At 46.5% G+C, this 16,607-nt stretch overlaps 1 protein-coding gene across 5 annotated transcripts in view; it reads left to right on the top strand.

Annotated features, from left to right (window-relative positions):
• Positions 1-16,607, top strand: part of FRMD4A (FERM domain containing 4A) — a 359,570-nt gene that overhangs the window by 150,971 nt on the left and 191,992 nt on the right. Inside the window, exon 1 of one of the 5 annotated variants that reach the window (XM_040547706.1) lies at positions 246-634. The exons of 2 other annotated variants lie outside the window; for them this stretch is intronic. In XM_040547706.1, coding sequence (XP_040403640.1) covers positions 569-634 — 66 coding nt within the window. In that variant the 5' untranslated portion in view covers positions 246-568. Of the gene's footprint in view, positions 1-245; positions 635-13,107; positions 13,339-16,607 lie in introns of those variants that run through there. 2 more of the 5 variants (XM_040547689.1, XM_040547746.1) reach the window with 2 other exon arrangements.

The following is a 16,607-nucleotide window of genomic DNA, read 5'->3' as shown; positions in this document are numbered from 1 at the left end:
ATAGGCGCTGACAAAGAGCTATTGATGGGGAGCTTGTGTGAATTGGCCCAGCGCTGGTCACAGCCAACTTCTGTGGGACCTGCTGCCCCCGTCCTACAATACACTCCAGTGTGTTGAGCCATTTGTGAAAGGTCAGAAATGAACAGAGAAATGGACTGGAGTCAAAAACAAGTAGTCCTATAAATATCAGTCATAGTCAAAGGCGGTTTATTCCATTCCTCCCCTCGCTCTCCCTCTGTGTGTGTCTCTCCCTCCCTCTGTTGTGGTTTCCCAGATATAACTCCATGTTTCTGACTGTGAAGCTCTGAAGGGGAAGCAGCACGCACACTGCAGCTTCTGCTCCCATTTTGCACACATGGAATAAGCCTCGGTCCCGCGAGCAGGACTGGCAGCCAGCACAGAGTCCAGCCATCAGCTGCACTCAGATGCTGTGTTTTGATTTCTCGGATTTTCTTTATCTGTGAGAAAACTCATTTGCTGCAGCTTGAGAGTTAGCTTTGGCCACAGGCAGCTTGGATTGGGACTCCTGAGGGCTCTTCTCCGGCCAGAGCGAACATTTGACTTCACAATGACTTTAGCAGCTAAATTAGAGGATATTGAAGTGACGCTGGAGCACCTACTAATGGATGTGTTCGTAAGTAAGCTACAATTTCCTATTTAAAGCGGGATGCTAGCAATCCAGAAGGCAGCATACAAATTTAATGGTGTATCCAAGTGTTGCTTTGGCTTCGTTCCTTCACGTTTCCTGATAAACCGTGTGTCCCACACCAGCAGTGTGTTGTGGTACAGCTAAAGGGTCTACCACAAGAGGTAATATGTAAAACTGGAGCAACGTGACTCCAGGGCAGGATACGTTTTGCATTGGTTTTGTGTATCATCATTCATGAAGCACATGAAAAGGAGGAGAGATTTGGTCAGAACAGTTTGAGGAAGGTCTCTGTAAAAGAAGTGCACTGACAAAACTTTTAAGCTATGGATTGCTTAGCATCAAGTATCTTTGGCTTAAGGTTTTTAATAGTTATTAGATTAAATTCTTTTACTAGTTATAGTTTTGGGTTAGTTTTGAAAGAGATGAAGGAACAAGCATAAGTCTTTTCATTAAAATCAAGTTTATTCCTCCTGGATATGCTACACACTTTAAACTGCTGTTAATCTGGAATTGCTTCCTAGAGATCATTAAAGCTCAGTGAAGCGATGTATGACTTTCTTCTGCACATCTGAGATAAGAGTCTGTCTCTATAATCTCTTTTTAAAAGTTTCTTAAAAAGAGAAGAAAGAGGAATGATCATTAAAACTAGATTTAATGATCTAGTTTAATGATCTCAGAAGAGATTCCTGATTTTTCAAACACAACTTGGTGTGTGTTTGCCATAGCCAGAGTCAGCTAAATTTTGGAAGTTTTTGGAGGGGTTGTGGGGAGGGAAACAATGATGAGGGATTGTCAGGTCCTTTATCTCCTTCAAAAAAGTTATGCCAAGGTAATCTGCACACTTTGTAAATTCAAGTTATTAAAAAAATAAGAAGGCAATGGCATTCTGAATTTTCAAAAGAGTTCATTTTGGCATCTTTAAAATGAAATGCCTCAAATTTCAAGGTCTACTGATAAGGAATCTCAGGCATCAACCACAAAAGCAAAAAACAGGAGAGCCTGCCAGCTTTACAGCCTGTGGTCCAGCTACTAAGGTGCCCGTCTGTGCTGGGGGAGAAGTGGATTCAAGCCCCTCTGTGCTGACATCTCCCCGCAGTCCTCTGGGGAGTGCCCTGTCCCCTTTCCCAGAGGTTGCTGAGATGGGGGTGGAGGAAAACACCACGGGGCTGCCCTGTCAAAGCCTCTCTGTAGGGTTTGAAACACTTTGGGCTCTAAGATATGAATCAACCTAAAGCCTATTTACCACTTTCCCCAGCTAGGGGTACCATGCATGTTAGAGAAAATTCCTAAGTGTAAATCCCCGTGGCAAGCAAAGATTTAATGTTCATATCTCATGACAGCAGCACGCTGTGAAAGATGCTCTGTGTGGAGGGGGGACGATGCTTTCTTTGGACTATTGCACTTGCTGTAGAATGAGCTTGGCACCACGATGCCTCTGATTCTATTTGTAGCTTGGCATCATTTTGTCAAGCTGAGTGCTTGAAGCTTGGGAGGCTGAGAGCCCTGTCCTCTATGGGGCAGGTGCCATTGAACAGTGGGTGCTTAAAGGCATTTTGTTGCTGGTTAGGATCTGAGAGACTGCCAAGATCTAGGAAACCAAGGATGGCTGAATTGATTGAGGCCAGTGAGAGCCAAAATTGCAATGCTACATGTATGTGGTTGTGTTTGAAGGGCAAGAAAAGCCTCCTGCTCTGCTGGGAACCACCCAACCCTTTAGGAGAGGTCATAGGGAGTTATTCCTTCATGTCCCATCATGCACAGAGTTTTGGAGCTGTGCCTAGGTTTTGGCCATTCTTATGTCCACATCTTACCTCCATCCAAATGTCTTCCTCATGTTTTTTTGGTGGTGGTGGTGGTGTTTTTTTTTTTTTTCTTCTTTTTTCTCTTTTTCTTTGCTTGCTTGTTTCTCTGTAATGAGGATACAAAAGACCAAAGTAAAGTGTGGGCTAAATTCTCCAGGTGGCTTCAGTCCATGAAACCAGTGGATCTCTTCTCAGGTTGTGTTTTGAACTAAATATGCAGTATTTAAATATGCAATTCCAGAAACCCAAAGACACATCCCCAGCTGGGACACTGCTGTCACGGCTGAAACAGTGATGAAGGGACATTGTGCCATGTGTTGTGCAGTGCCATGCTGCGCTGCGTCGGAGCCCCCAGCTGGCTCTGGAAGAGCTGGGGTGTGTGTCAGAGCAGCATTGTGCAGGGACACAGTGCAATAGTGTCAGCTCTGTGCTTCTTCACCCCACTTGTCCCCCTGCAGAGGCTGAGGCTTTACGACTTAGCAGTGGTAGCACATCCAGACTTCATGGCTCGCTTTGGCTATCAGGGCTGTGAACCTAATCTAGCCTGTAGGCAAATCAAGAAAATAAGATTTCCCTGAGGAGCAATCATGTTTTCCGTTGCCTGGGTTCTTCTAAAAATTACTCAGGAGCTAAAGCAGGAAGAATTTTGGATAACTGAGACCAAATATTCCAAACGGAGAATCATTCTGCCTGGCACAATCAGGCACGACTTCCAAGCTTTACTCATGCATTGCTTTGCCTTGTGGCTATGTCTGGTCTTAAGCACCCTGTCCACTGAGTGATGCTAAAAGCAATATCTACAAGTGGATACAGAACGGAAAATATGAAATTCAGTATGAAGGAAGGGCAGAACATAAAGCTGTGGCTGTGATAGCTCATTCCAGTCCCCCGGTTCATCAGAGGTCACTAATCCATTACCAAGCACCTTGCTATCACCAGCAAGGCTAATACCTGGGTTAGGAGCGTGGGGCCAGGCCAGCTGCAGGCAGGTGGACTGCCAGGTGACAGGACCCTCCTGGGCATGATCTCAAAGGCTGCTCCACACTGTGCATCTTCATCCATGTCAGCTTTATTGCTCACAGAGTGCAGCGATCTGTCACCGTAATGTTCCTCTTCCAATTCTCTGGTGCCCTCCGTTGCTCCAAATCAAGCAATTACTTGTGAAACTGGGAAACTGTGGTCTGTGAAGCCTTGTCTTGTCTTTTTTTTTATTTTTTTTCCTTTGAAGAAATCTAGTTTTAATGATCATTGCACCACAGGGCCAGTGGCCACCGACAAAGCCTGCTTTAACAGCCTGTACCAAGCCCATTTTATCACAGTGCAGAAAGAAAGGCTACAGAAGACAACAAAAGAGAAGCAACCACTGGTTTCTAAAGAAGCCGAGCCCTAGCTCAGCTCAGGCTAACCCACCTTGATGTAATTTGGCTTCTGCAAGAACACAAACTGAAGAAATGCTACAGGGTTTGGCCAGTTTTACTCTGGACAAGGTTTTTAGCTAAGTGCTCCTGCAAGAACTCACCTGGAGTGAATTCGGCAGAGATTCAGAGTAAGGATGGCAAGCCTTGGCAGCAGATATGTTTAACGTTTCCCCTGGGATTTGCATCCCGATGGCATGAACTGCTGCTTCCTTCCAGGACATGGTGTACTCGCCGTGCTGTCAGCCCGCTATCAAGAAAGCAGCTGTTGCTGCACTGACACTTCCTTTCCTCCATTAATAAAGGGTGTCGGAGAGCTTTGCTGGCCTCTACGAGATGAGATAAAAGGGAAGCCTCTGACATGACATTCCTTAATTAGCTGTCATCACCGGCGGGCTGCCACCGAGCTGCTTGGACTTGGCTGCCTGCACAAACCCAGCCAGGGAGCCGGGGCCAAAGCAGGGAGGTGGTGTGGGGACAAGCTCAGCAGGTCCCCTTGGTGTGCTAAGGAGAAAAGGGGTCTGGGTGAGAAATACGGGCTCTGAGTGCTTATTTCACAGCTTGCAAAAGTTGTCCCTGAGCCAAACCCTCCTCACCCCTGGACTGGCTAATTATTGCTGTGCAGTCTGTGAATGGCGACCTCAGATGAGGTTGTAGCGAAGTGGCAGTCAATCTCTTCTCCAAAGCAACAAGTGATGGGACAAGAGAAAATGGCCTCAAGATGCACCAGAGGAGGTTTAGTTTGGATATTAGGGAAAAAATCTTCACTGAAAGGGTTGTGAGGCATTGGAACAGGCTGCCCAGGGAAGTGGTTGAGTCACCATCCCTGGAGGTATTCAAAAGATGTGTAGATGTGCTTAGGGACATGGTTTAGTGGTAGGCTTGGCAATGGTAAGTTAACGATCTCAGAGGCCTTTTCCAACCTAAATGGTTCAAACATCAGTTGACATGAAAAAGGAGACTGATTTCTGAAAGCAGGCATGACGGAGATGTAGTAGGTGACCCAGGTGAGAGTCTTAGATAAAGTCTTTAAACCATGGGCACTGTATCCTTAGCCCACTCCAAATAAAATGTGGGAAACAACAGGCAATGTGTTTCCAATGATTTATGGGGTCTTAGATATCATCCAAACACAACAAAGCTTGCCAAATCCACCATACTCTCCATCCATATTCCAGTAGCTACCTATTCCCACAGCCAGCCACTCAGCTTTCCTCTCACCACAATCCACAGGTAAATATATACATATACATATATCTCTATATAGATATAGATACGTGCTTAAATATATAGAAGGCTACCTCATGAAAATAACATGCATGAGGCCTTTCTGGATTGTGTCAGGGCTGTGGTTGCCTTGCTCTGGGTGGATGTAGCCATCAGGACTGGAAGAAAACAACTGATTAGTGATGCTCCAGCCTCCTCCATCACCCTGGGAAACAGCTGTTCTTCTCCCTTCTAACAAAATAACAAAGATGTGAAGCTTAATCTCTGTTTCTAATCTCATAACTTAGTCAGAGGAAGTCAGAGGAAAATACCTGGAATGCTGCAAGTAGTTTGGCTCATTCTTCTGACAGATAGTTATGAACGGGAACTGAGCTCTGACTCAAACTCCTGTCTCCAGCCAGATCTTAAGTTGTTTGTTTGAAGGAGCAGGCGTCAAAACCAAACCCTGAAGAGTCCAAAGTGAGGGTCAGCTCCCTTGCCAAGAGGGTGTTAAGAGGAGGCAGGGCTCCATGACACACCTTGGCAATGGGGATGTCACCACAAGGCAGTCAAAGCCACCATGTACCAGTAAGGATTTGAATTGTCCACTACTTAGGCCCATGTATTGCAGCCCTGAACAGTCAAGGGAGGGACATTTAAGTGCCCTGGCATTTAGTAACAACACAGGAGTTACAACAAAAACAGCTGTGATAACATCCAACTCTTTTCCTCATTACTTTACAGACAGGGAACCAGACAGAAGGATACAAAGAAAGACGAGCAACACCTTTCTCCCCCGTCCCACATTATAAAAGGGGGTAGAAATCCGACTTTCATAATCCCATTGTGGTGATTTGTTCCCTTCCAACTATAACACTTCACCACAACTGCAGAATAATCCAAACTGGCAATGTCTGGGGTGTACATCTCCAGTGTCAAGGACAAAGTGTGTGCCTTTGCATCTAGTCCAAGCATCTCTGAGTATCTCATAGATAGGTGTTATTCTTTGTCCATTCTTGTGGTGGTTACACCATTAAACTTGTTATTTTCTCACACCATCAACACTGGTAAACAAGAGCCATTCTCTTAGTGGTGTGGGCAATCTGGGATGAAGAAGGGTGTAAAAAGGTGGTTGCTTCAACCACCAACTGCACCCTGCACACAGAATTCTTCATCCCTGTTGTAACCAAACAAACATTCCTGAATTTACTATTGTCTCTCAGTGTCTATGCTACATTCTTCTTAATAACCAATGCAATAATAAGACGTTATCAACTTGTAAAGTGATTCATTAACCTCCATCGCAGGAATAAATTGTGTGGTTTTGCTAGGCTGCTAGGACTTGCTAATCAAAGAGCAAGGAGCAAGTTTATACTTGAAGCAGGCACAAATCATGCATAAAGGAAATATGTGTGTGTCAACCTCACCTGCTGCAATATAATGGGTATATTTCTCTCTGGCAACTACAACATCCTCCAGTTTATCCTCAGCATCCAGTTTACAGGAGATATAAAGGCCTGAATTTTGCCAGTCTCTTGACATGTATTGAAAGTAGAGTTTGTTAGCAATATTGTGACATTAAAGAGCTCCCCTTAGGTAAATGCTCATGAGGATTTGTTTAGAGAGGTGCTTCTGAACATGAGAATCTTAAAATGATCATACCAGGTCTTTCCAATAAATTTAGTCCAGCATTGTGTCGTTGGCAGCAGCCAACATCAGGTGCCTACAGATGAATGTAAGAACAGGGCAAGTACATAGCCATAGGCTCCACAGTCATTGTCCAACCACCAGTTGTGTGCATTCAGGGGCTTCCTGACCCAGAAATGGTGTCTTTGGATTCAGCAACCCACTGTAGATGTTCGTTTATGAATCTGCAAAGTAATTTTTTGAACACGGTCCAGGGATGTGAGTTACTAGGCACAGCTGCCACGAAGAGCTCTGGAGCAGAAGAAAAGCCATAGTGTTGTGCTGCAGCCCTGTGAACAGTGCAGTCAACTGCAGAAAACTCCTAGCCTCACCCTCACATGAGTCAGGTCATGCTGTTGGCCCTCAGAAACCCTCTGAGGAACAGAAGAGCTTTGTGGGGCAGTCCAGGCTTGCTTGCCTGCACTGAACAACGCACAGAAAGAAGATGGTGAGAATGAAGGGCTGGGAGTCAAGGTCTGTGAATGCCAGCAAGGATAGGAAAGGCAAGAAAATTAAACACAGCAGAACTTCTGATAGCTGGGAGACATAGACTGAGAGTGTCCAGCTATCAAACTTATTTTATAATCAATGAGACTTTTACTTATCATCCATATCCCACTCATGTAGGCAGCTGAAGTAGGTCCGGTTCCCCAAACCTTGCTAGTGCCCATTTCTCCTCACTGATGGCAAGAGGAGTGCAGATGACAAGCTCAGATGAAGGCAGCCAAAGCTAGAGGAGGTAAATGCCACTCCAAATGTCCCTTACAGCTGAGGTAGAGTGTTGTTACAACTTGGAAGGCATAGAAAAGCTAAAACAAAAAATACAAACTGATAAGAGTTACAGGGAGAGACCCCAGGACCGGACCAGAGAGCCAGACAAACTTTTCACAATTCTTCATCTCTCCATATAAATCTACAAAGTACAGCATATGACCAATTCTTTTTATATTTTGCCAGTGTTATCAGTTCCTCCTTCAGTTTTGTGCAAACAAAGTGTTCTTCTCACTCAGAGAAAGACTGTCTTTACTCCATGCCTGCAAGATCTCAGCTACAAACAAAGTTTGCCTGAAAGGCTGCTTACCAGTTCCGATAAGGCTTAAAAATACTCCTAAAGTCACCCATGAATCTTCCACTTTCCTCCTTTCTTTAGGGATATCCACGTGCTGTCCACGTGCTTTTTTTTTGGGGCACCATAGCTCTCTTTACTTCACAAGCACTTCCCTGCAATATATTAAGATTAATCAAAGCGATGTAACAAGAACGAAGTTTGAAAAGAAAGAGAAAATTGCACAGCACAAAGAGGCATTTATCTTCCCTGTGTTTGACACAGTCCATATGCCACGGGTCCTGTTTAAGACTTACATCTAGCTCAAGGCTGAGTACCTCCCATGCTGTGCTGAGAAAGCCCTAATTTCTCCAGGAACTGAAGCAAATAAGCAGTGCTGAGCACTACGTTTAATAACTCACTAACATTTTAGGACTTGGTGCTGAGATGCACCAAGTATGTGCGTGTTCCCCTGTAGTCTCTGGGATGTACAAAGCCTTTAGAGCAGGTCCCTAACAGAAATATTTCAAAGTCCCAGCTGAGTGCACGACTGCTATCCTGTGCATTGCATCCAGCCTCTGCTGCACATCCACGATGTGGGAATGTCGGGTCGCTGCCAAATATCTCCTCTGTTGTTTACACAAGCCCTGGAAGTCAGCGGCGGCCCCTCCGATCCCTTGGTGATGTTTACAGGGGCGTGTCTCAGGGGCAATGGGGTCAGGCGAGCTCCCTCCCTAATTAATTACTGCCCCTCTGAGTTATGTGGGAAAAGAGCCGACCTGCCGGCACACCAAGACACAAGGGAAATGTCCTTCCATCCAGCAGAGGCCCCGCTTGCTGTCTGCTGCTCTTCTTCTGGCTGGGGTTTGCCTGCAGCCCATACATCTGGGGGCACAGAGGCTGGGACCACTTTCCCCTACAAGGTCTGTGCATTGGGCAGCGGGTGGGGGGGAGAAAAGGTACAGAGACTGCTCCCAGAGCAGCAGGGGAAGAGGAAGGGTGCAGATTGCAGCACCCCTTTCCTGAAGACATCTTCTGGAGTGTCTACATCTGCCCTAGGACTTTCACTAGAGGTCATACCCCGCTGAGCTTCTTCCAAGAGCAGAAGCAGGTTTGCACACAGTGCTCTGTTTGAAGATGACATTTTGCTTTCTGACACTTCAGTATTTCAGAAAGCCTCTGACCTGTCAACCAAAAACCATTTTCTCAAGGACACGGGATCAATGAGTTCCCCAAAGTTATTACTCCTGGGGTCCTGCGTTCATACCACACGTGGACATTTCTGCTGAAACACTGATGGATGTGGAAATTTAGAAACATCTAACGTTACATATTGGGTTAACCTACAACAACCTACATCAGATATGAACTTCTCTGAGTCCAGAGGTGATTGGAGGAAACCCCTGTGACTGGGGACCACAAACAGCCCCTCTGTCCCCAGCAGGCTGCTGGGTTATTCCCAGCTCTGGTGGAAAAGGCTAGTACGGGAAGGGAGCACCACCGGGTGTGTTTTCCCACATCACTCCCTAGGCTAGAGTGATCATAATATTTCTCTCTGAAACACTGTGTAAGACTGGAAAATTGCTTTTTTTTTTTTTAAACTTTAAGACAAGCTGGATTAGTAATGACAACCAGTGCTTATCTTTCTCTCCCAAAGTGGCAGTTCCCCTTACAGTCTGATTCTGGGTGCAATAAATCCTAAGTCACCGCAGGGACTGTAGCCCCAAAGCATCTCCCTTTCTCATTGCCTTCCTATTGCTCCACCGTGCCCAACAAATCAGCTCAGGAGGATTTCTTACAGCAGGAAGTAAGAAATTCCAACAAAATGAATAAGAGCTGCTACAGAGCTCAAATACGAGTGGTTTCCCTATCGGGACTCCAGGGAAGAATTTGGCCTTGCTATTGATAGAAACTATAGCTATCACCCAGGATGGAAAGCGCTGTCAGAAGCCGCAGCTACCATTGTTCTCTTGTTCTGTTGCTGTACTCGTGTCTTCATGGAGTACAGCACTGAAGGGGGTGTTACTATACCAAGTGACTTTTCAGATTCGCAAAGCAGTGTCTGATTGACAGATGTGATAGATCCAGCATGCTGCACCTCAATCTGTGCCGCTGCTGTCACTGATTTCCATTCACCGATCTCCCCCAGCAGACACTTACTGAAGTGAGTCTTCTTTCCTTTTCATTAAAGACAAAAAAAAAAAAAAAAGCTAGTCCAAATAGCAATCTATTGGAATGTGCTTTCCTCTGATGCATTGTTACCACAAACCACTGCTCCTGGCAGCCTGCAATTAGCACTGAAAAGCATCCCCTGCTTTAAAGAGTTTTGTCTTTCAGCAGTTAGTAAATATAGCGTGCCTCCATTGAGGGTCTGTGGTGGTGAGGCCAGGATGTTCCCTTGCAATGGTCTGGCTTTCGTTTCCTACTGTGCTGGTCGGTTGGAGATGGTCTCTGCAGAACATGCAGATGTATGAAGCCTCAGCGGTGTCTGGTCATCTTAACCTGCCTCTGCTCCCACACACCGCTCTGGCACTTGGATCTGAAAAGCTCAGAGAAAAATAATTACATCCTAACAGCAACAGGGACTGCAAGGAGCCCAGGGAGAGCCATTATGTTTTGTGGCTCTAAGGAGAACAAGATCAAGGCACAGACCTCAAGTAAGATTATTTTCCACCTACGCTGTATTCCCATGAAACACTGCCTTAAGAGACTGTTTGATGTTCCCTGTCCTCTAGGTAATCTCCCAAACTAATCCTAATGGACCTATACACCTGCCTACCAATGTACCTTGAACAACTCTAAAAATAACACCAAAATCCAGATGATTTCCAGAGTCCTAATTGATTCTGGTTTGGCTTCCTGCATCCAGGTTCATGTCAACTGGGAATTGAGGAATGAGACAGAAAGAAAAAAAAAAGTTTCTTAATGGGTCCAGGCCTCCAGTTTTATGTGGTTCTGTAAATAATACTTGTAGGGTTGTGTCTGGGGTGCAGCACAGCAAGTAAAGGGGGAGTCAGGCCCACAATAAGCAGAGATCCTGTTGGAACTGGCTCCTGTACCATACATATGGATAGATTTCTTCTACTTCTCACATGCACCAGAGGCTTCCTGTAAAGAATATTTTTATTACTGTTCAGCTGCCTTAAGCAATATGCAGATTTGCATTTCATTTACAAGACCTAAAAACCTGCACAAAGAACTTGTGGACTGTGCAAAAGACTGAACTAAAGCTCCTCTCTCCCTTAAGGAGGAAAAGTCCATGTGGTGCTTCATGCTGGTACCAAGAGATTGCCTGCTTCTGGTCCCCAAGACTGATTGATCATAGACCCTGCTGGAGATGCATGCTATGGATCCTTATCCCCCCTAGTGGATAAAGATCTACCTACAAGGCTGGTCTAAGAAGTGGACCTGCAGGAGACCCTGCTTGCAGGAATACGAGAGCTTCTGTATACGAGAGGTCTGGCGTGAGCAGGAGTTCCCCCAGCCAAGGACTTCGGACTGGGACAGCAGAGAGATCTCTGCTGCCCTGCTCCCACTGCAAAACCTCACCACTGAGGTCCTGCCTCAGGTTTGACTCAGTTTTTGTCCAGTCGGAGCTCCCAGTAAAGCAGATTGCCCTCTCTCTCCACCAGTAGGTCCCCAGTGGCTCTGCTGGTGCAAGCAAGGGTTCTCCACGGGCAGCTGGGAGATGCCAGGAACCTGGTTATTAAATAAACAGGTACCTGGGTCTTAAATAAACAGGCAGGCATCCTGTGAGATAGCAGGGGGGTTAACGACCATTAAAAATACTGCAAGAAACAAAGAGCATTACTCTGCACCTATTCCACATAAAGGTTCTGTATTAGTCAGTCATGCTTAAGATATTTCCATCTTTTCCTGTCCCTCTCACTCTCTTTGGCAAGAGCCATATGGAACTAATTATGAACAAAGGCCGATTGTTTTAATATTTAGAGTTTCCCACATCAAGCCTCTGGGTTTTTTCTTTGACTGGTTTTAATGCATGTACATATGCTGAGCAGATACAGAGCTTCTCTTCTCTATTCTAAACAGTTGCTTTAATGTCATGTCCCTAACACCTTCATCCTGCCTTTTGGACTTCGATCAAAACAAAGTATTTTTAGTTTTGCATTAAAATGAGAATAATATACGGAGGAAGGGATTGGCTCCGTAGCTCAGCAGAATTTGGTCTCCCAGCTAGACAGCTTGAAGGGAAGGAGAGTGGGCCAACATCTTTTCCGTTTTACTAAGCAAGCTCAGAGCAGCACTATGGAGCTGGTGGATGGAGAAGCTCCTGCAATGCCCACGGTCACTTTAAAAAGTGGTCACTAAAAGTCTGGATCAGTACCCGTACTGTGCATGAAAATGAACACAACATCCAAAACGTACTTTTTACCAAAATGTAAAATCATACCTGGCGCTTTGGGGTTGCTTTTGGGGTCCTGGTGTTGCAGAAAGTCTGTGGGAAGGGAAAGGAGTTGCCTGTGTACCAAACACCTGTGTACAACTTAAAGTGCAAAAATAGTCTTGAACTTCTCTTCCATAGAAAGAAAATGTCATCGTCTGCTATTCTGTAATGGGGTTTTTGAAGAGAAAAAAGAATTAGGTGGTGAGGCTGACTCTTACAGACAACCCTACTTTCTGTAAGTACACACAGGAGTTTTAGGCAGCACTGAGCAGGCTTTCATGGACATAGATGTGCACAGAGTGAAAATCAGTGCAACGTGTGCTCTTTGCACTTCTGCATGTGCTGTGCTGCACCATGCACAGCATGGAGCCTTAACCCATGAGTGCCTGTGTCTAACTGAGCAGCCCAGGGGCTCTGTTAGCTCTGTGCATGTGCTCTCCAGCGTCTAGGGGAGAGGAATATCTGAACATGGGATTTAACATTAATCTCTGCACCAGATGGTGATACACCAGATATTCTTTTTGAGGTGAACATGTGATCGACTGTACAGCAAACCAGAGGGGTCTGCAGTCACATGACAAAACGTATAATAAGTCTGATAGAGCTTTGATTAGACAACTGACCTGGTTACCATCTGGAGCAACGAGAAGCAAGCTTGACATTTTTGGAACATTCTCCCCAGAAGCTTAATTCTTCCACCTCTGTGGCACAGCGATCCTGCTGAGCAAACTACACCGAGAAACAGAAGGGAGCTAAAGATACGCTGCTTGAAACATGTTGTTAAGGTTACAAGGCTTGGGTTTTCCTTTTTTTTTTTTTTTTTCATTTTTCCCTCTCTTTCCCCCCCTCCTTCTTTCAAACAAGCCACATCTTGACTCATACGGTCTGATGTGAAAACCCACTCAGCTATTTGATAGTTGGGAAATCTCAATGAGACTGTAAGTTATTTCAAAGGAAGCCTGTGTGTGTGTGTGTGCTGTGAACTCCCTCTCTCTTACACACGCACAGACACACACACACGAGTTTAGCTCCGCACTATGGTAGTGCAGACAGCTGTGACTCCGGGTAGGACCCGAAGACTTTTATTCAAAATACCATATGGATCACTGAGGAGACGCAGTGTGGAGAGGGTAAGCCACGATTTCTTTGTACTGAATGCATGCCCAGAGAAGGAGGAGGGTGCCATTTGATAGCAATTGCCTGCCCTGTTAACAGTCGGAGCTAACAGGGGTTATGCCACGGTGCACAGAAATTGCTGCTGGTGGGACGTGTATGGGGTTGTACGGGAATTAGTACTGGTGCTGTGTGATAATTTAAGGCATTAATGGGTGCCAACAGGAATGATGTGATAGCATGCAGTCATTACAACTGGTCAGAGGCTCTGTGATGATGTTTGGAGGCAATCACTGCTACAGAAGGTGGTTTCTGAGAACCAGTACCTGTTGAGGCAGGGTGATGGTGCATGGCAGCCACCACCAGGAGTAGCGAGGAGCAAATAACAATGTCAGCTAACAAATACCACTGGAAAGCTCGGGGTGATGCAGAAGGGCTCTGTGTAACTGAATGTGGTTGCAGATGCCCACCAGGGTCTGTCCCAGCAGAGATGTATAACAAGGAAGGGTGACAGCAGAGTATGGGTTATACAGTGCACGGTGGGTTACCCTAATCAGTTCCAACCAGCATGACACCGTGGAACTGGCAGTCCCTGCTCAGCCAAGCAATGCTTTCACTTTCTTGCTGTTTTGGGGGCAGCAGTGGGTCCCAGGCGGTGCCTGGTGGCAGTGCTCCCCAGGGGATGTGTGGTGGGGGGACACCATTCCTCCGGCATGGCACAGCGGCATCCAAAAGCTCAGGAGCTGCAGAGGGTGGAGTTGGCTGTCACCCAGACTCAAGGAGGCATTCCCAATTAATAAACCGGGCTGAGCATCATAATTACGTCATTAATTTCCTGAAAGCATCTCCTCAGTGTGGGAGAGCCCAGGCTGGCACAACCCAGCTCTTGGGGCTGCCCTTGCATTGCACGCTGCCTCCAGGAGGGCTGGCAGGGGGACGGGCACCTCGTACACCCCCTTTGCTTGTCATCAGCGATATCCCCTCTTCTTAACACCAACAATATCACCAAAATGATGCTGGGCTGGAGGCAACGAGCACTGGGGCATGGGCTGGATGAGGGTTCAGGACCTTCTGGTCCCTGCCAGGGTGTGGTGGCACCTGCAGGAATTCTGCAAGGACAGAGCAGCTCCAAGCTGCTGCAGGCAAAGCTGAGGGAAACCCTCAATCGAAGCTGTCCTGTGTTGCTGAGAAGCAGTTTCGTGGCAGCCAAAGCCACCTATGAGTTTACTTTGAGTTTGTTGCATGTGTCATTCAGCAAAAGTATGGCCCGGGGCACTGCAAAACAAATTCTCTTTCACCTTTTCTTTCCAGCGGTGTAATTTCATTCAGATGAACGTCTTGATTCCTTTTAAAGGGATCAGAAAAAATATCTCAAAATTTCAGTGCAGGTCAAAAACCGTTTCAGTTAGATGTAATGCTGCTCTTTTATTCTTCCTTCTGCATTTGGCGGAAGGGGAAGCAGAATCACTTTGTGTCAACCTGGAACATATTTTCTTTGCCTTTCCAGTCCGTCAAGCAAACCAAAAATAATCAATTATTCACACAGCTTTGGTCTGCTATTGTCTGGTTGTTGTTTGTTGCTCTGGAGCACATTCAGAAATGTCCCTCCTGGCAAATGTGGGCTTTGTGGTTCAAAGATGCTGGTCCTGAGAGGAGCCAGGGCAGGCTGTCCTGCCTGCAGTCTTACCCTTCCTTGGGAGCAGGGGTTTTATTTGTGTCCCCCATGCCCAACAGTGCAAGGATTGCCACTCCACAGAGGTAATTTTGTTCACCCAGATCACTGGAGGTAACTTTGTGGTTGCTCTTGCAAGCAAGGGGAGCAGAAGCATCTGCTAGCTTCTTCAAAGGTGGCTTCCCACAAGGTGCAAGCTCTCCACTGCTGTGGGGCCAACAATCTCTAGCATGTTTTCTCCCTGGCTGGAAGGAAACCAGCACCATGGCCAAGCAGAGATGCTGGAGGCTGAGCACAATTTCATGTAGATCAGTCTCAGGTTGCACCAGGGTAGGCTCAGATTGGATATTAGGAAGGATTTCTTCATGGAGAGGGTGACATTGGAACGGGCTGCCCAGAGAAGTGGTGGAGTCCCCATCCCTGGAGGTATTTAAGAGATATGTGGACATGGCCCTAAGGGATATGACTTAGTGGTGGGACTTTGCAGGTCAAGCTGGTGGTTGGACCTGGTGATCCTGATGATCAGTTATACAGGAGGCAAGAACAGACTGCAGATGGTGGTGGTTTGCGTCACAGGCAGGCATACACATGTAAAGGGGGAAAAAAACACACACACACGTAGAGAGGGATGGGTGGATGCATCGATATATAGACGTGTGCATAGGAAATGAAAGATATTAATCACAAGTGACAAGAAATGGGGTGTGGGTATAGGAAGCGAGGGCGATTAATCACAAGTGCCAAAACATGGGCAAAAGTCGTAGCTCATGCACAGGACAGCTAAAGCTGACATGTAACACTCGTCTCTCATCCTCATTGTGCTTCACAGATGGCAAGGGGCAGTGTGCCATCGGTGCCAGCACAGTGCCTGGTGTCGTCCCCAGAGGTTTTGAGCTGGCTGGAAGCCCATCAACAAGGGCAGAAATAAAGTGGGTGGGTGGGCAGAGGCACGTGGCCACAGCCCAGGAACCTGCTGCTCTCAGAGGGCTTTGTGTTGTTTTATTTTCGCTTGCATCCACAGTTTATTTCTCTCCTTCCCACTCTCTGACCTAGGGTTGGGGTGGTTTAAGCTTCTGGTTAGGCAAACACTGGAGCCTTCCTGTGAGTTATGCTGGGGAATTTGGTATGATGATCTTTGCAACCAGCTCTTTTTTTTTAGGTCCTGAATCTCTTTTCTTGTCATTATTCTCTCTGCCTTGTCACAGGGCTGCTCCATCAGGAAAATGGCCCATGAGGTAGGAGGTGGTGGTCAACTTGGTCAAAACACAGCATAGTGCTCCCTTTCCCTACAAGGTAGGGCTGGCAGGCACCGATCCCCTACATTTGGGTCCTGAAGCCACACAGAAGCTGCGTTTCTAAGCTCAGCGTCCATGAGGTACCACCAAACATGTCAACCATGACAAAATTAAGCACAGCAGAAGCTGATGATTTAGGCTCACCTAAGTCAATGTGGATGTCTATGAGATGTCTCCACCCTGGCCAGCACCTCACTGCAGAGGCAAAGTGCTCTGCAGAGGATGCTGTGGTCTCCTGACCACCAATGTCTGGCTGAGTTAACAACTCCATAAGCCCAAGCCAGCTCTCCTTTGGTCAGCAAAAGACCAAGGACACAGT

Source organism: Cygnus olor, chromosome 1 (genome assembly GCF_009769625.2).
Source record: "Cygnus olor isolate bCygOlo1 chromosome 1, bCygOlo1.pri.v2, whole genome shotgun sequence".
NCBI lineage: Eukaryota > Metazoa > Chordata > Aves > Anseriformes > Anatidae > Cygnus > Cygnus olor.
The sequence above is the reverse complement of the archived record's forward strand: the minus strand, read 5'-3'. Positions and strand labels throughout refer to the sequence as shown.